This window comes from Amphiura filiformis, unplaced genomic scaffold, assembly GCF_039555335.1.
Source record: "Amphiura filiformis unplaced genomic scaffold, Afil_fr2py scaffold_90, whole genome shotgun sequence".
Lineage (NCBI taxonomy): Eukaryota > Metazoa > Echinodermata > Ophiuroidea > Amphilepidida > Amphiuridae > Amphiura > Amphiura filiformis.
The window spans coordinates 282826-305242 of record NW_027305554.1 but is presented as its reverse complement, the minus strand read 5'-3'; the positions used below and the strand labels follow the sequence as shown (position 1 = coordinate 305242).

Here is a 22417-nt window from a genome sequence, read left to right as displayed (position 1 = left end):
TACTCACTGAGCACAAGACCAAGAATTCAACCTTTGCAGACAGATCATTTTCTTGTTATGGACCAAAACTATGGAATGCATTACCAGAACATATCAAAACCGCCTCTTCAATTGACATTTTCAAGAAACTGCTTAAACACCATCTGTTCAATATTGCTTTCAATCAGTAACTGTATTCATTTTGCTTGATTTTGGACTTTATCTGATGTTATGATGTTTTATGTATCATATTATTCTTGTTTTCATCCATTGTTTATGTTTTCATGCGCCTTAGTGCAAATTGTTTTGGTTTTCGGCGCGGTATAAATGTCAATTAGTAGTAGTAGTAGTAGTAGGAAAAGCCGACGATCATTTGGAAATTTTGACATTTCGTATTGAAGATTTCCAAAAAGGCCTTAATTTTCTAAATGTTTGGGGGGATCTAGATCTTCAACACGAAAGATCCAAATTTTCACATTATCGTCGGCTTTTCCTCCCAGCTATATACATAGTAAATATCATTAGATTTATAAATTTTACTTCGAGGACTGTTAAATGTCAAAAATGTGAATTTTTAATAATTTACCATAAAAGTTGTATCGCGAATTTTAAAAAAAATTATTCGATATCAGATGGACATTCTTCGTATTCAGAATGTAATTCGACATGTCTGATGTGCTCTCATGTCCCACAAAAATACTGACCGTGATTATGAAGCTTTAAGGGAAATACAAGCTTTTTTCTTAGTCCTCAATACGTCCACAATGAAGTATATTATTTTGATTAATATATAGTGACATTTCTTTGTTGTTTTAGACCTCAACAATGCGCAGTCCATATACAGGTGTATCACAATTTCTACCGAGCACGCAGATATTACATCAGTTTGCATCAGGTATAGAACCCAAACCAGGAGATCGTATTATCTACTGTGCAGGTGCCTTTGATCTTTTCCGTATCCTTTTTTGTTTTAAACCAGAGGGTTTACAAGTACCTGACCTGCTGATTTGTAAATAGATAAACAGAAGGAAAGTGCCCATATTTCAATATCTGAAGTTAGTAAATGATGTATAGGCTGTATCAAAATGATTGGTACTCATAATTTTTGATGGTTATTGAAAAGCCTGCTTCTTCCAATTGCAACATTGGATCCTCCTTAAATGACCATAATTTATGGTTATATGAATGTTTATGACATTAATCAACAAATTATGCTGATGTTATGTTGCATTTTTTGTTTGTTTTTCCATATGTTATGTTGCATTTTGATATTGCAGTCATGTCCATTATCACTGGAAACTGTTGGGTACCAATCATTTTGATACAGCTAAACGGTGAGAAACAAACCATTACTAGAAGTAACGGGTGTGTTGTTCATGACTGGTGAGATCAACGGACTCCAGCGTTCATTCATCAATTGTGTCCGAAGCGCTGACTGGAAAACGTTGCCAATTAATTTTCATGAGCGTGTATATACATTCACAGTCCAGTTTTAAAAGAAAAACCCAATTAACTTTGAATAGACCTATAACCATGATAACAAAATATACTGAGAAAGCGACACAGATAGACATGGGCCTATAAGCTCCTGTACATGGCAGCCAAGCCACGTTGTTACAAGTAATCGAGTATCAACTCTGAATAATTTATTTAATGATTCTCCTAAATAAGGTGGGTGGTAAATAACTGTACATCAACGGCTGAAGTGTTGTTTTTTAAGGGTGTGCTTTCGACGATTCATTCGCGCAGTGGTAGGAGGATTAAGGGTCATAAACAGTGTGTTTTGCTGTGAATTCCGAAGTGAATTTGGGTAAAAGGAGTTTTTTTACCGTGAGTCATATAAGACCCGTAACAATTGGGGGCTCGTCCAGGAAAACACTGTAAAAGAAAAGTTGACATTACATTAGTGAAAGTACAGTATGGTGTTTAATGCAGAAGAGTTTCTTACAACTATAAGCATGTTTAATGAGTTGAAGAAGCCTGATTTACAATGAGCAAACATTATAGCTTATATACTAATTTGGTGTTCCTTTCCACAAAATTAACTTGAAATCTGACTCGGTTTCTGGTCATGTAATCATAGTATAGGTTTTCATGCGGTTATGAAATGATTGGGAAGGGGGAAGGTTTTACCTGGCCCACTAGTAACAGATAAGCCATGTTTGCAGGATGATAATAGTAAGGAAATGGAGATCTTTCATGCATATGTAGTTATACGGGCTGTGTGTAAGCAGGCTTCATTAGAAGACATATTTGTGCTCAAGTTGAATGAGAAAGAAGATGAACTGCCTTCTCTAAGGAATAAAAAGACCCCTAAAGATGACACAGCTTCTGAACAATTTGTGGAACTATGAAAGACCCCATTAATGACACGCTAATTCAGGAGCAACAAATTGACCCAGAACTCAAAGAGATCAATCAAAGATCAAGCCCTAGAAGAAGCAGAGCAAGATTATGTCTGATTTTACAAACAAGATGGTGTACTAATGAGAAAGTGGCGCCCACCTGATACACCTACCGATGAAGAGTGGAAGGTAATGCTTCGATTATATTTATAAATACGCACGTGACCACCCCGCGCTGCCATAACAGCTTGTAGACAAGAAGTCTGGAAGTGACTTTCGGCACGGCGGGTGGTACTTCCTGTATATTTTGAATGCAAAGGCGGTAAACGATACCAGATTGTGCAGCAAAATTATCTATTTTGTTCAACTTTGTGATATTACTGCAAACGTTTGCGTTGATAAATATTTTTTCAGGTGGGAAATACTTTCAAAATTTTGTATTTTAATAACATAATCGAAATTTCCAAACTTTCCAAACAAATGGTATTTATCGAAAAAGTTCCTATCCGTGTCTGTATAGCATAATGATTTGGTAACACGTGGTGGTCTTGGTATGTCGCGCCCATGGGTCACATGCGTATTTATAAAACCTATTTATAAATATAGCCGAAGCTAGCTGGTAGTACACCATATTTGGTACCAAAGGTCTAACACACTGAAGTTATTAACATAGCACATGACAGTTATGGCAAGGGATTTGGGAATTAAGAAAACTAATGAAAGAATTTATTCTGCAACATTTCTGGTGACCCACTCTCAGAAAAGATGTTTCTACATGTTCCAAAACATGTCATACATGCCAAGCAATAGGGAAACCTACTCAAAAAGTATCCCCTGCTCCATTGAAGCCGATTCCAGCCTTTAATGAACCATGTAGTAGGGTTGTTATTGATTGTATTGGACCCCCTTCCAAAATTAAATCAGGTAATCAATACCTTCTGACAATATGTGCGCGTCAACACGCTTTGCTGAAGCCGCATCCCTAAGAATCAAAGAAGCAGTAACTATAATGAAATTTGTAGCCAAGTTCTTCAAATTTGTGGCCTCCCCAAGTCCAAACAGTCTGATCAAGGATCAAACTTTACTTCTGGAGTATTTCAGCAGGTCATTTCCTTGACTTCTTATCAGATGCAGGGCATGTTGATTTCCTAGCAGAGGCTTTGAAGCTTGGTGATTATGTTATTGTAGGATTACATACGGACTCAGTAAGTATTACCAATGTACTATTATCTATTATCAATTCGTGTGACACCTCTTGCGGAGGGAGATGTGACGATTTTTAAATGTTTTTTAACCAAGGGCAGTAACAGAGCATGTTTAGGGTATAACACGGCTCGCTAGTGACATAGGTGATAAACTGTGTGTAATCAATAAACTCAAATTAAAAAGTCGCCACTAGTTCCATTCCCATTTAATCAGAGTCTGATGAGTTTATGGCAAAATAATTTATATAATTTTAGTTTTGCTGTGTTTATTTATTTTGAATGTACATTGCTCCTTTATTAAAGTTGTTTCAATAAATTCTGCATTTTGGTTTTCATTGAATCATAGGAAATTAACAGGTACGATGGAAGCAATTACCCCATTATGAATATACACGAACGAACACTAAGCGTGTTGGCATGTAGGGTAAGTTTATAATGTTTTGGCAGGTTGAACAGATAGTCCATTATGATCATAGACTGTGACCTAACCAAAGAATTTAAGCTTAAAGAGTGCCAACTCCAAATAGCCCATGGGTAATACTATATTAATAAGTTTGCAATATTGGGTCATCACACAAACAATGTGTACTCGATCCAAACCCCGAAATCAAATGATAACTTCTTTAAACTTGAGTGTTTAAAGGTTTGTGTATGTTAATCTTAACGCACCTTTTCGTCACAACGCATTGCACGCAGAAATCAAAATAATCATCACATATTTCTTATTCACAAGTTTCCATTCTCATGGCAAAATTATATGGAGGTACTATTGTAAAGTATGTGTGATTATTTAATAAATAGAGAAAGAAATAGGTTGCCCCTTGCCTATGAGGCTGGTGATCACAGACTGAAGTCAGATGATCATTTGACAACGAGTGGATGCGCGATGAGCGTATATCACTTCATTGCGAACGTAGTAGAGATTAGCGGCTTTGTGATTGGGTGTAAGAAAAAAAAAAGAATTTAGTGTCACCCCTTGTTATTTAGATGCACTGCATCCGCTTGGTGAGTGAATTTGTTATATTTGTTCTGTTGTTTCTTGCAGCATGTTCATGAGGTAGTCATTGGATCACCGTATAAAATCACAGAATATCTTCTCAATCACTTCAAGATTGATATAGTAGTTTGTGGAATTAAAAATACTCACATAGAGCCTTGTGTTGATGGATCGGACCCTTATGAAGTAAGTGTAATGGAAATAGCGGCCGGTTTGGCAGGAGGAGTCAGGGGCATGTAAAATAACATGCGCACACGCGTAGCGCGAGCAGGCACAACTTGGCGCTTACTTAAGGAAATCGACACAAAGACACAATTTGTTTACACCATGGAAAATCAATGAATGATCGCAACTATCTGATAACAGTAGTCTACTACTTTTTAATTACTGGGAGATTATCTACTTGACATGAGATCAGAAACAGTATTTTCCAAAGTCAAGATGCACTTCTCAAGGGATACCTGATACAGTAGTATCTGACAATGGCATACAATATAGCAGTGAACAATTCCAAGAATTGGCCAGGAAGTTTCAGTATACAACATCATCTCCTGGATATTCGCAGACCAACTTGAAAACAGAAAATGCGGTCAGAACACTAAAAAGACTGTTGATGAAAGCAAAAAGAGATAATATTAGCGATCCATAACTAGCCATTTGGACTTCAGGAACACATACTGGGACATGATGTGGACGTAGTGTTCCTTCTGTTACTGATCTGAATATCTTCTACACATGCATTTTTCAACATGTCATTAAGCATATCTCTGCGTACATGCCTCTCCACAGTACGGCGCTATTAAAAGACAAGAGTGACAGCACTATTGAAAGACAAGAGCGACGTCATGCAACATCTTGCCAAGCGTAAAGGCGTGTTTTTGGTCTTTCTGGACCTTAGCGCAGCCTTTAATACTGTGAATCATAGTGCTCTCCGAAATAGACTTACCAGTGATTTCTGCATTAGTGGAGTGGTGTGGAAGTGGTTCCAATGTTACCTTACAGGCAGATCATCTTCTGTTAGTGTAAACGGTACACTGTCTGAGTCTCAACCTCAGAGCTTTGGATTACCACAGGGATCTCTAGTTGGACCTCTGGGGTTTTCAATGTATACCTCTCCAATTCGTCATATCATCAACAAATTCGGTCTTTCATATCACGTCTACGCCGATGACATACAATTATACATCAACTTTGATCCCCGTAATCTATCATCCACCACTGATTGCTCTTAGGTGTTATTTTTGATCGTCAAATGACAATGACTTCACACAACAGCTCACTTTGACAAGTTTAAATTACCAGCTTCGCAATATATCCCGTGTTGGACGCTTCTTGGATGTTGACACATATCACCTTGTTGTTAGTAATACATGATTGATTGATTGATTGATTTTATTCGATTAAAATTCAACATAAAATTACAGCAAAAAACAGAATATACAATATAACTTTAAATTACAAATACAATGGATCAAACAATGTTGAATTAAAATCTTGGATTACCCAAGAAAGCCTCCAAAAGGGGGCTTATTTCCATTGGGGTCCAATTATAAAAACATATATTATATATTAAGAAAAGCACACTAAATTCAATACAGAATCAAGAAATAATCTATATACATATTTAAAGAGAAATTGAAAAATAAGCATACATAAAAACACTAAAAAATACCATGAAATTATGAATTGATTTCACTTAGGTGGGTCTTTATTGCACTTTTAAAACAATTCTGATTTTTGATGGATTTGATATGATTTGGGAGTGAATTCCAATCTTGGATCGAGGTAAAATAAAAAGTATTGCACGCTTGACTTTTGGCACGGGGAAGAATAAAATTAAACTCACTGGAACGAGTGTTATAGCCATGTATACCAGAAAAGAGTTTGAAATTGTCTGAAAGATAAGAAACTGAGGTGCCATTAAAAATTTTAAAAACATGATTCATTTTAAGTTGAGTAACCCGATCTTTTACATAAAGCATGCGTAGTCTGTCAAGTTCCTGTTGCCCTATATGTGTCCGGGAGTCGAGGTTCAGGATGAATCTGACCATTTTGTTTTGTATAATTTGGAGTTTATTTTTGAGTTTTTGAGAGAGAGCCGAGTACCAGGAAGTGCATGAATAGTCAAAATGACATTGGATGAGGGCAGAACACAAAAATTTAAGCCTGGCACTAGATTTTTTAATGACATTGAAGGCAATTTCATCGCAAGACAAGCATTGATCCAGAGAAATACCCAGGTACTTGACAGATTGCGCACATTTAATAACTTCATCATTACATTTAACCACAAAACCAGTAGCTTTATTGAGTTTTTGTTTAGTACCAAAGAGGATGGATTCGGTTTTGCCAAGATGAAGGGAAAGCTTGTTGTCAGTTAACCACTCTCTGCATGAATCGAGTTCTATGCTAAGGGATTTACCAATTTCGCTAGGATCCTTCCTAGCATTCATCCTGACATTCAAAGGCTGCAAAGAATCCAAAACTGGGCATCCAAAGTCATTTGCTACAGAACAAAACAGGACCATGCCACGCCTTGTTTACAAGAACTGCATTGGCTTCGGATCAGAGAGAGGATCATATTCAAGATCATGATAATTATTTTCAAATGCCTTAATGGAGCAGCCCCTGCTCTCTATGTATTGTCCAGCCAGGACAGATCTGCCTCCAATACAACGCGTCTTGCAGAGATCAACAGTGTTAAGTTGCTGAAAACTGCTACTAATAGGTCTTTTGTTCATTTAGCCCCACATATTTGGAACAATCTGTACACTTCCATCAGAGAATCAAATACATTTTCTGGTTTCAAAAGGGGTCTGAAAACATATCTACTTGCTTAATTCTATCAAATGCTTTAGTGATGTCCAGCCTTATCAATTAATTAATGTCCATAACATCAACTAGATAGTGAGTAGTTGAGCTGTCCTTCACATTGGCGTCCTGCTATTTATCAATGTGAGGGTAACAGTCGTCTATAGTCCATTAGGTGTTTTGGGTATCGGAGTTATTGACGAGGTTTTCTATACTGCTGGGGTGGAATGTCAGCCAAATGCGGATTTTTTGTTAACTTTTGTTAAGGTTTTCTCAGATCAAGCTGAGGTCACTGGTCACAAATACCAGCATAGTGATTGTTGATTGCTTCAGCGATAACAGAAGGATCCTTTTAGATTTCATCTCTATGGTTTTTGCATTGGAATTTCCTCCAGCTATCAGTGGCGTAACTAGGGTTGGTAGCGCCCGGGCAAGAAACAACATTGGCGCCCTTACCCCCTACCCCACCCGAGAATACATTATCTTACACGCGAGGGTGTGGGAGTGGCATATTGCCCCCCCCCCCTTAGTTACGTCACTGCCAGCTGTGTTTTTAACATATTTGTGCCATTTTCCGGTTGGTTACAACGTAAGCCCTTGATGTTCTTAGTGTAAAAGTTGGGTTTTTTCTCTACTATCTCGCGCTGCACTTTATTACGTAACTGCTTATAGATGTTCATATTCCCACACGTAGCTTAAACGCTTTATGGATTCAATCAACCCATGGTTTGTCATCCTCCCTGTGTTTGACACATTTCTCAGAGAAATGAGTATGGATTTTTTTCCAACAAGATTTTTCCAAAACAGATACTTTCTTATCCGTGCTTCAACAGCGTAAATCGCTTCCCATTTTTCAAGAGTTATCCACTGCCCGAAGATGCATACGGACATACGAACGACCAGCTTTAGGTTTTCGAACTTATTTGTTTGGGTGTAGCACAATACAAAAGTGATCGCTCTTACCAATGTCAGGAGATTTAACTGAGTCTTGATAAAAACGAGTAGATATTAGTAACAATTTAATCATGGGTAGCATTTGTGTAAAAAATGTGTCAGTGAAAGTCCAGTTCACAAGCTTTAATATAATGTAGGTTGCACTCTGATAGAGGTACCACTTAAAAATTTAAAAAATATTGTAGAAAGTAGCCCAATTGGGTGAAAAATGCGTAAAAAGGGGCATCTTGCCATGAGTTTAATTATTATATACATGTATGTTGTTATTTGGGGAGCTGCACAGAAAATTGGTGGATGTTACAATCTAAATGCGGATAGGTGTGCGCCGTTCGGCAGCAACCTAGTTGATGCGATCTGATTGTAATGCTTCACCATTGCAGCGAAATTACAGCGCTTTGAGTCCTCTAAGATCTGGAGAAAGGCGCTTTATAAATCCAAAATTTATTTATTTATTTATTTATTTATTTATTTATTTATTACTTTTCATGTATATTTAGATACCCAAGAAGAAAGGCATTTTTAGAAAAGTGGATTCCATGAGTGAGTTGTCAACACAAATAATTGTAGACCGAATCATTGCAAATAGGTAAGCAACTTGAGGCAGCGCGCAAACAAGATACTAAGAGTTCAGTGGTGTACAAGCACCCCCACATCCCATTCACAAACACATACACCCCTGCAATGATCTAAACCCGTGTTCGGTATTTTATTACTGAGCTACAAAACCTTGAATTTCATTGATTTTTGAAACTTTGCTACCCTGTGCAGTACAGTACGACGGCAACTTCGTGACCTCTTTTGTTCGATAGAAAATTATTACGGGTTGGTGAGCACGGTGGTACGTAACAAAATGTTGAAAATTTGGCCGGCAAACGTGTTTTAGCGAAATAGCTCCAGAAGTGGGAGATACGTGTCGTTTTTTGCTTAAATTACGTACCATGACGAGTAAAGTTGAATTATATTGAAAATAAAGGAGCTTGAACATGTCCAAAGTAGCCGGGAAAATAAGAAAAATTGCATGTCACGATCACTAAAATGGTTATACCTACAACAGTGAGTAAACGCCGGTCGTATGTTTTTCTGTAATGATAGATATTAACTAACGTGAGCTTGTATTAAATTTTCAGCGAAAATGGATGATGGAACAATAGAGTCGTAGTTTGAAAAGTTACTCTCAAAACTGCCCCGTGTCGCAATCGTGCGTAACCATTGGTTACCAGTGTCACTAGCAAAATAGCAGCCGGCCTTGTCCATTATATCAAATAATAATCGTCAGAATCCTGCAATGTTTTTCTTTATGCGTACATATCAAATATTATGAGATAGCGTCAGTCATAATGTACGAATTTCAAACCTGATTTGTTGGCATATTTGTAAATTTTACACCGTCCTTACACCCTACCCAGACATACACCTAATTGGAATCAGCGGTTCGTTGTCTAGAGCAACTTTGATGGTCTCCAACAGCTAAGCGGTCAAGATAAAAAAACCCGCTTTATTTCATTTTACCTCATTATTTCTAGTTCAAATGACCAGAAACCCTTCCTGAACGCTATGGTGGGGTTCGAACTTTCAACCTCGAACTTTCAACCTCCCGCACTACAGGCACGACCCTAGCCACTAGACCATCACAACCTGCTGCCTTAATATTCTCGCACCTTTTGCAATGTTAGTGCAAATTCAGTGTTTCGTTCAACAATAAATCTTTTTTAAACTGTTTGTAAGTTCATTCAAATGGGTTGAAATTACTTTTTATATTGACTTCACCTGTAAAGTGTGCTGAGGCTTGTGGATCAACGTCTAGGCGTTGTGCCTGTGCGTAGCGCACTATAAATCGCTGCGCTTTTTTTTATAATCATGCTGTCTTGAAGTGTGATCAATAACCAACTTTACCAAACAAAAGGGAGCAAGTTTGATGCAGTCACTCACAAAAGCCCTTCTTTTGATCGCCAATTAATACACATCACGACAAGACGCTGTTGGTGGAGTAACTAATCAGACGTTCGCGTTGAAGTAAATCTGATCAAGAAATCCAATGGATTATGTGAAGTTGAAGTAAATTTTCAAACTTCATTTCGCAAACTCTCTAATGACTTATTTGGCTACGACTCCTTGGTAGAAGATAATCAATTGTGTTGCTTTTAGTACGTTTAGAGCATTTTGTGGTTTTTTTTATTTATATTCAGGCTTAGGTTCCAACGGCGTAACAAGGCAAAGGAAGCGAAGGAAATGAGATTAATAGAGATTATGATGAAAAAGTAGCAGGAGGCATATGCACAAGAGACTTAACCAGCAGAGGACTGATGAGGATCTTTTTCTGTATTATATAAAACTTAGTTAAAATGAGAATTAAATTTAGATCGCTATTTATTTTTCCTAAATCTGTCCCGAAAAGAATATGATTTTGGTTGAGAGTGATAGGAATACCGAGTTTTTGTACATGTAGACACCAGATTTCGAGCTGAGACCAAATGGGTTTAACCCTCTTACAGTCTGATAAAAGATTAATTATTGTTTCGGGTTCCTCGTTGCAAAAAGTACAATTATATTATCGTTTCTTTTGCCAAGTTTAAACATAAATGTATTTGTGGTAAGTATTCCATTTTAGATTCTGTACTAAAACCAACGTAATTTCGTACAACAATGGCAACAAAGAGTATATCTTCCATTCAGCCCTGATAAACAGAGTTTTTAACGTTTGTAGTAAACTCTCATTACTTCCATCTAAGATAACAGTCGAGTTATCAGCGTATTGGGTGATTTTATATATATTTTATATAATTTCAACTGCAATTCCACAGATATGAGTATTTCTTTGGTTGAGGCAGCCCAACATTTCAACACAAATTAGAAAGATAAAGGGTCCCGCTGTCTGCAAGCTCTACCTACATGACCTAAATCGAATTGAGGAGTTTCCATTTACCAAAACTGAGGATTGACTTTTGTTATAAAAAAATAAGTTTGATCCATTTTGTAAAAAATGGACCAATATTTAGAAAATCTAATGTTTTAAAAATAAATTTATAAGAAACGGAATCAAATGCTTTTTTGAAATCTATAAGCAATAGCATACGTGGTTGGTTATGTAATTTTGTGTATAAAACTAAATCATACAGCAATCGTATATTTTCTCCAATATACCTTCCTTTCATAAAACCTTTTTGATCATCATTTAAATAAATAAATAAATAAATAAATTTCGGAATTTATATAGCGCTTTTTCCAGAGGATTCAAAGCGCTGTAATTTTGCTGCGTGGTGAATCATCACAATCAGATCGCATCAACTAGGCTAGTTGCAGCCGAACCCGGCGCAAACCTATCCGCACTTAGATTGTAACATCCACCCATTTTCTGCAGCTCCCCAAATTCCATTGGGTGAAGGAAGTTTTTGATAACATTTATTAGGCTTGGTAGAATTTGTTTCATTCTTTCAGCGATACACGATGAAGATTGTTTATAGGTTATATCTAACAAAGTGATAGGACGCCAATTCTTTAAGAATTGATTTGGTTTATTTCCTTTAGGAGGAGGGTAATAATCCTTAATCTCTGCGTAACTGATAATTCCTCTGATTCATAAGAATAATTAAGAGAACGTAAGAGAAAACTTCCACATCTTGAAAAAAACTTTCCAAAATTCAGTGGTAAACCCATCAGACCCAGGACTTTTATTATTTGACATTTTCTTTAAGGCAGTAAAAAGTTCATTTTAAGTCAAATGCCCTTCCAGTTTTTCTAATTGATCTTGAGTTAATTCAGGTAAATCTTAAAAGAATTTAGTCGAATTCTACCAAACATAAATTGTTGTCTTTACAATTATACAATTTCGAGTCAAACTTAAAAGTTTCTACCATTATTTGGTATTAATCTTTTATGTCATCCCCGTTTCAATTTTGTAAATGAACGATTGCTTTATATACACAGTTTCTTTTTTCCAAGTTCACAAAATATTTACACGGCTTTTCTCCGTGTTCTATCCATCTTGCTTTAGATCGTAATATTACGCCTTCCATTTGTTCCTTCCTCATCTCCTCTAATTCGGATTTCGTAATTTCAACATTTTCTAAAACTTCTGCATTGTTTGAATCAACTAGATCTTTTAAAAATTCTATAGCAAATTTTTAATATTTGATATTTTTTAATATTTGATATTTTTTAATATTTGATATTTAACAGTCCTCGAAGTAAACTTAATTAATCTAATGATATGTACTTAAAGTGTATGCAGACGATCATTTAAATATGTTGACATTTCGTATTGAAAGTACATTATATAATAGCATGCTTTACATGTTTAAATATCTGCTTTACGTGTTCAAATGTCTGCATGGATATGGACCAAATTATCTCGTTGAAACAATTTTATTGTACAACTAAACCCGTGCCGGCTTAGGTTCTGCAACGGACACTACACGTCTCTCTGTACCAAAATTCAACCCTAAAGGCCTTAAATCATCTTTCGACAAGAATTTTTCTCTCACAGCACATGCACTTTAGAACTAGATAACATATGAACTCCGTTCTGCTGCTTGTCTGCCAAAGTTATCAACAACAAAAAAGAAAAGAAAAGAAACAACATTTTATTAAATCTTTTTATTTCACACTTTATTACTGATCTATGATATGATGCAAATTATGGTGCATGGTCATCATGATTGTAAATGATGATGAAGATGTTTTAAAATTCATTTACTGTTAGGTTGTGGGGTCCTGTAGTGTGTATGTCGCTGTGTAGGGGTGTGTGTGTGTGGTGAGAGTGTAGAGGGTGGGTGGGGTGTGAGTGGGTGTGTGGGGTGGGTGTAGGGCTGTGTGTTTGGTGCTCATTTTGGTTTAGTTTAGTTCTAGTTAATGCATAATCACAACTGCAAAACAACAGAAACAAAAATGAAACAAACAATTTCATAAACAACATTTTATTAAATCCTATTTATTCATAATAGTAAACCAACATGATCAGTAGGGCTGATGATGCGTTCAGGATTGGACGTGAACATTTCCCACTCAAAAATAGTAAGTCCAGTTGACTAGATTATAGTTCAATTATCATTATATTACGAGGGCTGGTCAATAAGTTCCCGCAACTATGGTGTATCTCCGCTCATGCATGACTTGGATGGCTGTTACTTACGCTAAATTCAAGTTTGTACTTTTGTCTTTCAAAACGAATATGTATTAGCGATGCTGAATGCTTGATTACGTAATGACATTAGCATAAACACAATAGCGTATGGGCACTGCCTGATTTATGGTGAAAAGTAGTCAAGAATATCTCGCGCCAAATTGAGGTATTGTTACATAATTCCAAATATCTCGAGAATAAAAGTATAGAATCTGGTACGGTTTTTGCAGCTTTATAGACCAATAACATAGGCATGATGCTGGACTCTTTTTAGACATATACCATTTTTATTAAAGAAAAGAAATCGTGTTTAATATCTCTAATTTTGAGTAGGCTTTATCACCCATTGTTCTTTACATAATAAGAGATAGAAAGATTAATCGATGACAAAATTTAACCAATGGTACCTGGTTTGATTGGGTATCTACTGATTATAAAAAAGGGAGGTCCCAGTCTATCTATCTATCTTGCGGACGCATCCGAGAAAGAGTTTACGATTCTCTTCCAGGAATCTCTATCAGCCATCAGATTTGGGAGGTCATTAATTTCTTGATTGACGTCCCTTGCCACACAGTCGATGTAGTTGAATGGTCTTCTTCCTCTACATGTTCGTGGAAGCCTCATACAGATGACATCTGAAATTATTTGGTCTTTTGCACGGTAGCAGTGGCCTGCAAATCTGGCTCGCCGTTGAGCAACGATGGAGGACACCTGTGGAACACCATCATAGATCTCTGCTTTGGTTTTATGTTCACGCCAGAATATATCCCAGTAGTATATCCCAGTAGTGAAACCATAAACATTTCTTTCTTAATGAACCCTTAATTTTAAAAGGTCTTGTTTTTGTAATTAAAGTAGCACACCATAGAGAGACTCTGGATTGAATAAGAAATTTGAATTTCGAAAGGTGTGTCTAATTTTAGCATAAGACTTGGTATAGCAATTCACTCACATAGCTACTGTTCCGCAAACCTTGTATTAGTCATATTTTTAGCGCGTTTTTGATGAATTTTTACTTTTTTCATACATTTTTGGTACTTTCAATCATGCATACCATCAACGCATGCGCATATTTCTAGTTTTGTTGCAACAAATTCTATTGTCCTGACTATGGTCTCTAATACCATACCAATAACCATATTTGGTTTTGTTTTATTTTGGAGATAATTTGGATTCTTTCTTCTGCCGTGTGGGCTCTTTTTCGCGATTTTCACACCATTTTTGCCTGTTGTTATAGGCCTATTTTTGGTGAAGTTCAAAGACGGTCCCTTTCCTCATCTGTTGACGGATACATTTCTTCTTTCACAATTATCAATTGAATATACTCAGATTACCTCATACCAAAAATAAGACTTGTAAACTACTTTGGTCCTTACTTCTGCTTCTTTTTATTACACGTTCCTCAAAGCCAATTCAAATTTCTCGCCAATGTTGACAATTGTCAGTGTACATATAGCAATGACTTTATGCAAATGAGATTACATAATTAAAGGTACTCTGATACTAATTGTTGTGCGTTTTGAAAGACAAAGGTACAAACTTTATTGATCGTAAGTAACAGTCATGTAAGTCATGCATGAGCGGAGATAAATAATGGTTGCGGGATATTATTGACCAACCCTCGTATGTTGTGATACTTTGTTGATTTGATGATGCGGAATTAAAGATTATTGTGAAGTTATATTTTGTTATCCGTCTATTTCTGTTCGAGTATTCAGCGAGTCTTTCCTCGTGAAACTTTGAGATCCATTGGCCATGTATCTCGTATGATTTCTAAAACCAAATAACTGGCTAATGGATTTTATATAAGTTTAGCTCCACATCAAAGTGATATACGTAGAATCATAATTCATTACTTAGCACTAAAGCTCCATTCGAGTGTAATATTAAGCAGTGGCCGTTTCATTATACATTTCAATATGCATTACAACACCAAGGTCAGGCACATGATCAGCAAACATGTTATTTTAAGGAGAGGCGATCTTTTGTGCGTAATTATAGAGCGCCAGTGGATTCACTCTATCATTATTAAAAAATATTTGGAATGGCAATAAGTCCATTTAACATACACAAATTAAAAAAGTGTATATAACACGATTCTGTTGTAAGCAAGCAACGTAAACAAGAATTACATCTTAGATTCGTCAATGTCCGGCTGTTTCTCTGACGTCCCAAGTATTTTTCGAAGCTCCATTATTTTGGATTTATAGTATGAATCGTTAGCATTGGGTGAGGTATGTAGGTCAGGTAGCACTAAGTAGGCTCGCGATCCTTTCGATCCCTATTAAGATAAATCAAACAAAACATAAGACAAGATAGTGTTTGGTACAGGCTGTATCAAAATGATTGGTACCCATCAGTTTTGATGTTTATTGGACAGTCTGCTTCTTCCAAATGCAACATTGTATCCTCTAGAAATTACCATAATTTATTGTTTACTGTTTATTATATTAATCAACAAATTATGCGGATCCTATGTTGCATTTTGATGTGGCAGTGTGTCCATAATCAGTGAAAACTGATGGGTACCAATCATTTTGATACACCCTGTAGCAGGAACATTTTGACGGTCAAGTCACTTTTATTAAAAGGGCATTTCGCGATCCACAGCATCATCCCCCACTTTTCTCGAAAAAAGTTGACATTTTTATACCACTGGAAACCTCTGGCTACTTGTGTGCAAAAAATTTACACATAATCATGCGTAACTCGCAAACACAAAATCAACTGAAATTTTGGGAATAAACATTTTTCGTGGATATCTACTGAAAAATATCATTAAAAGAGGATGCTATGATCACGAAATACTCCTTTAATTAGAACATGAATTTTCACGCCCTATGTGGACTGCAATCTCTACGGCTAGATCATGCACCACAATACAATTCAAACATAAATAAGACAAAGATAATGTTACACAATTTCTGGTATTTTTTGGTGATTCGGGCTTGTAACTTGAAATTAATTGAGTCAATGTTCTAAATGGAGAACCTTTCGTCATAAAAGCGCTCGTCTGTAGTCAAGTAAAAGTAAATTCGCAGTACCTCGGTATGTCCACCATATTATTTACGTGCTTTATTATCATATCTCTCATATCTCACAAAATGAAAGGTATATGTTGCTGTACATTTTGCTGAAATATAAATAATTCAATTCAAAGGAGATATAATAACCTTGATTTACCCTATTTGCCTTTGTTTTGTTTGTTTGTTTGGTTGGTCGTTTTTATACTTTATTCCGTTTGTTTTCTTTAACCTACCTTTCTAACAAAAATTCGGTCCTCTGTAATATCTCCTTGGTACACAAGCTTATGATCAGAAAGAAACGCAAAGGCTTTCTCCAAGTCTTTCTCAATGGTCACCAAATCCTTCAACATCAATTGCGATCGTATATCGGCAAGTGGATTGAAACCGTCGATTGTAGCGCAGTTTGGGTAAAAAGACAAGATGTTATTACTAAGAAAATCTTGAAGTAGTAAACACATTTCGTCTTCCAAGTCGTCCTTCTTGGCTAAAGCTGCAGTAAATAAGAAAAACAAAGAACAATGGATGATATTGCGTGAGTATCATGATGGAATTACAGCATATTCAATATAATGTAAACAATAGAATGTTATGCTGTTTAAGCTCGACATTAAGGTTTAAAATGGTAAGGTTACGGTTAGCTCGATTTCGCATACCTTACAAAAGCCTTCGCGCCTTTTACTGTGTTCCATTGTAAGCTTTGGTTTGTTTAACAGGCTTGCGTGCAATTGATAACGAGCGCTGTCAGAGGGGCTGAGTCGAGTTGCGTAACGATTACGCAACAATACCACCATAAGCTCCTACACCAGCTTATGTACCTTCATGGTAAGTATTTTATTATTTTTTATTAATTTTTGATGTTTCGGTTTCTGCTCGGTGACCTACTTTATCTGTTTTCATGGCCTGTGTTGGTTAAGTGGGTTAATAATTACATTATACAGAAGAGACACTGAAATGAATACCCGGGATCGATACACGTGAATGTGCTATGCACGACGATATTCAGACGATAAATCTTTGGATACCGGGGTAGAAAATGATGAATATCTCACGTAATTGATTTAGTCTAAAGAAGCCAGATTTGGTTCCTTGCACTTAAACATATGTGTTCAACGGATATGATAGTCGTTAGCTAGCGTCTTGAGAAAGAAGCGTGCGTCTTGAACTCAAAACCTGACAAAAATATGCTGATTTTATATGTGCCGAACTATAGCGCAGCATATAGGCTAGCTGCACTCACTCCCGTGGAGGCAGTATAAAGGTCGATGACCATTGACCTCAATGGCGTATACATGCTCACTCACACACACAGGGGTCAATTACCAGGCTATTGTCAGTAGCCTTAGTCGCCGTCCCTCGGCTCATTATGCGTCTCAACGGTCGGAACAAAATGGCCCTGCGTGGCTATGGATTCAACCTACCATGGCGATTTCTGCCATGAAGATATCGGGGCGATGACACTGTGCGTGGTGTGTTGGGTTCGGTTCGCGTGTGTTGGGGGTGGGTTATTTCACGTGCCTGACTGGTAGTAGTTTTCCATCTTAGATGTGTACATCCATATCGGGAGGTTGCGCTTGTGGGCTGCTGCATGTGTACATCCATATCGGGAGGTTGCGCTTGTGGGCTGCTGCTTGTGTCTCTTTTCATATGTTGGCTGGGAGAAGATGCCAGACTCGTTACGGGTAGTCATGGTGTTTGTTCCTGACTGGTATATGTGGCCGCTGACGGGTGCATCCTTGTGATGTGCATGTACACATATTGTGTTTAAATAGTGCAACAGTATATATCTTTATATGTAATTGCGCAAATTGGCTGGAGGAGTCACACCTCTTTGTGACAGTGTCTTGATGCTTCCAAACTTCCAGACTTGCCAGTGGGGTATATTTTACTTTTGTTTCCTTTTGTATGCATTGTGTAATTTTACATTGCTTTTTGATGTATTTTAGCCGAATTTGTAAAATGAAAAATAAAATAATAAAATAAATTTTTAAATAATGTTTTAAATTGTTTAGCAATATTCACGTACTCGTTGTTGATCATCTTCTTAATATGTAACTTTATTTATTTTCCTCGCTTCCCCAGGGTTGCTCTAAACCCATTACATACGACGTGTAAACAATAATCCAACAAATTTATTAATGTTTTTAATTTCAATTATCTGAATGTATTATTTTGTTCGCTCGTGTTTGTTTATGCTAGTGCAATATTTAAATCTCATTTTTTTCTCTTGTGTATTTTGATACTGTAATTACTGTCTGTAATTTGTGATGAAGTCGGGTGGTATTTGTTACAACTCGTATACTTTGATCAGCTCGTAATCGGCGGGAATTATTAGGCGTTTACTACTGTTGTGGCGCTATTTTCTTTCTATTAATCAATTATTAAAAATATATCGCTCCGCGGTCTTTCTCCCATAGATTCTGGCTAAATACGAATCCTTGTATTTGACAACCAGCTATTGAAGGAGACAAACCGCAAGCGTACTCAATCCGTAATCTATGTTGTGAAACTTTGTTGATTTGATGATGCGGAATTAAAGATTATTGTGCGGTTATATTTTGTTATCCGTCTTTTTCTGTTCGTGATATATTCAACGAGTCTTTTCCCGTGAAACTTTGAGATCCATCGGTCATCTATTATGGTGTGAAATCTATCTTTCACCAGAATGGCTGATTGATGGATCTTGGGTAAATTTCAAGCCATAATACTGCTACGCCGAAAAGTAGACCCACGTTGAGAGTGATAAAGTTGATCTGCCTGGTCTATATTCTACATGTTTTAGGAAGTAGACAAAGTATAGGACTTCAATTAATAATGTGTAATACTTCTGGCCAAATGTCACAAGACAATTGTCCAAATAAAATATATTGATATTCGCGGTGTTATAAGGCCCGCCGATTACGAGCTGATCAAACTATAGTAAACGTACCTTTGTTACCTTTCCTTGTGAGATCATTGCTATCTGACTCCTTTTCAAAACCTCTGTTGTTGTTAGCCATCGACTCGTTACTTAAATCCGCGGACTTTGATGAGAACAACGACTTACTTATTTTACTCTTCACAGCGCTTTGTTTTGTAAATATGGTATATAGATAAGGATTGAGGGAGGAATTTAAAGGCAAGACAAAAACTGCTATCCAAGCATAGCTAGTTCCTGGGATCTCAGCAGACCCCGTAAGCGAAATAAAACCCAAGATTATGATTGGCATCCAGCAGCACATATCTGAAAACACAAGTACAGACATTCTAATTGCCAACTGATATTCTTGAGAACGATTCTTGCTGGCAACTCCAGCTCGCATGGACGTCAATTTCATCGTAAAATATATAAAGACATAGCTCAGTAATATAACAGTAAATGCGACAAAGTTTATCCCAAGAAAAATTGCCACTGAATACTCCCATCCTAGAGGCCGTGATGAAGTAAGGGGTAACGCAAGACATACACTAGATCTACCATAAAATGAATCTTGTATGCCTGTGAGCATCAGGGGGACAACACTAATGATGAAAGATAAGATCCAAATTACAGCTGCAGTGTATTTGGCTGATTTGCTGTTGATCTTGAATTTACTATGAGGAAACAAAACCGCTGTGAATCTATCGACACTTATGGCCGTCATAAAGAAAACAGATGCTTCACTTGATAAGAAGGACAGAATACCTGCTATCTTACAAACAGCGCTTTTTGCCATTCTTCCGCATGATACGCATATCTATCTCGATAATTTACATCTGCTGATGCAATAATCAGCATATAAATTCCCATAATGCCATCAGCTACGGCCAAATTGCCTACCATGAAATTCTGAACGCGAGCAATATCCCTTACACGAGATTGACCACTGCTTAGACGCACACGTTCATAAAAGACAAACGTGTTACCAAGCAAGGCACTTAAACCTAAAATCCACATAAAAACCCGTAACACTGCATTTCGCATTAGGTCCGCACACGATGAAAACTGGTCTGCTTCTGGGAGACACTCGGTGATGGACTCTAGGTTTTTTATCAGACAGCAATACAAGTAGTTGTCAGAATGGCTGAAAGTGAAAAACAAGTATACTTTAGTATAAACTATTTAGATTGGTGTATTTGTATTCTCCAAACAGACATCTCAATAGGCTTCACTGAATAACAATATTATATAATTATGCTCCAGTTCTAAACCGACGACGACGATGATGTTGAATGGCATTTAATATCGACTTGAATGACAACATTTGCTAACATTTATGCTCTTGTTAAATGATGATGACGCCGTCGACGATAATGATGACGATAATGTTGTTGATGACGACGATAATGTTGATGATAATGATGGTGGATGATGACGACCACACTGATGTCGATTTTGATGATGATGATGATGATGTTGATCATGATGAAAGTATCACAAGATAAAATATGTTAAAGCAAACATGCTCATAGACTCACAAAATTGAAAGGGCAACCAGAGGGAAGAATGTGTTCTCAGTCGTGGCTCGTAATTTGGTATCCTGCAAATTTCTGTCAAATGAAAAACAAATGTGGAATTATTTCAGGAGAGAGAAAATATTTTATTGAAATGATCCATATTTCTTATCAATAACAGAATTTTGGTAATTATACTTACAGTATAAAAGAGTGCTTTCTTATATTATAAAATGTCATACATACTCTTCTACACTTACAAATAATTCAATTTGTTAAGGTTCAGGAATGCGCCTGGTTCAATAGTTGTTAATGGATTGGCAGACAGATCACTAAAACGAAAATATAAATACCAACATGTTATAATTACTTGCTTACTTTGCATCACTTAAAGGAGGATTTCGTGATCCTAGCATCCTCTTTTTATGACATTTTTCAGTAGATATCCACGAAAAAAGCTTACTCCCAAAATTTCATTTGATTCCGATTTAGTGTTTGCGAGTTATGCATGATTATGTGTATTACACTGCTAAATAGGCCACTGAAATTCAACTTTGGCGATATTTTTGCTAAACGAATTAATCTGCAAGAAATTGTTGGTACATAAACATTATGTAGCCAGAGGTTTCCAGTGATATAAAAATCTCACATTTTTTTAGAAAAGTCGGGGATGAGGTTGTGGATCACGAAATGCCCTTTTAAATGAAATTTTCATTTGTGGCGATGATGATGTACTAAGAGGCAAAGACAACATACTATCACATTGAATTCCTCAGAATGATCAATGATCAATGATCGTACTTACAGATATTGCAGGCGAGACAGGTGTATAAGTGTCCCGTTGGGAATTGATGACACCAGGTTATGGGCCAATGATCTGTAGATTAAAAAGTATATAAAACTATTAAGAAAAACCTGCATGTTCGGATTTATAAATGTTTGATTTCGGTCGATGTTAAAGCTTTTTCTTTCCATGTCTTCAGTTGGATTTGAAAATCCTTTTTCTGTTCATAATATTTGCCTCACATTGAATTACTTAAGGTGATTAGAATTAATACATTTAATCATGCAACCAAAACAGATATAACGGTGAACATGGTGATAATTTAGCTTCTCCCTGTTGAAGTTGGTTAAATATTTGGTTAAAGCGGTTAATTGCATTGAACATACGATATCAAAGGTTTTCAAGCCCTACAAGCATGACAAGGGGCCATAACGCGTTAGAAGAAACTAATCACAAATACAAATATCAAACCAAACGAGTCAAAAGTTCTTTTCTTTACAATATTCTAGGGATGCCATTATTCTTACAATATACGGAGGTTAATGGTACCATCGAATGTGTCTTTGTCAATTTGAGCGATGAAGTTTTCAGATATATTGCTGTACATGTATAGGAAACAAAAGATAATGAAAATACGTTAATTAGACAATGTTATATATAATATGGATCTTACGTATATTCAAATTGGTTTATTCAACATTCTTGAATAACGTTGTAGTTATAAGTATAGTTTTACCCCATCTCCTAATATCAAGGTTCAATAAGACACACATATATCCTCACAACA

General features: G+C 36.5%; 2 protein-coding genes across 2 annotated transcripts; one reads left to right on the top strand and one right to left on the bottom strand.

The window, feature by feature from the left end:
* Window positions 1–801: 801 nt before the first annotated feature.
* LOC140144874 (ethanolamine-phosphate cytidylyltransferase-like) lies at window positions 802–10553 on the top strand. Its single transcript, XM_072166676.1, has 6 exons — window positions 802–934; window positions 3453–3529; window positions 3876–3953; window positions 4575–4712; window positions 8789–8877; window positions 10478–10553. The coding sequence occupies exons 1-6, from the start codon at window positions 805–807 to the stop codon at window positions 10551–10553; spliced, it is 588 nt and encodes a 195-aa protein (XP_072022777.1). The 5' UTR covers window positions 802–804.
* A 4985-nt stretch (window positions 10554–15538) lies between these two features.
* On the bottom strand, window positions 15539–20308 carry LOC140144873 (G-protein coupled receptor GRL101-like). Its single transcript, XM_072166675.1, has 3 exons — window positions 19363–20308; window positions 16670–16926; window positions 15539–15691 (listed from the first exon to the last, which is right to left on the bottom strand). The coding sequence occupies exons 1-3, from the start codon at window positions 20126–20128 to the stop codon at window positions 15539–15541; spliced, it is 1176 nt and encodes a 391-aa protein (XP_072022776.1). The 5' UTR covers window positions 20129–20308.
* Window positions 20309–22417: the final 2109 nt, after the last annotated feature.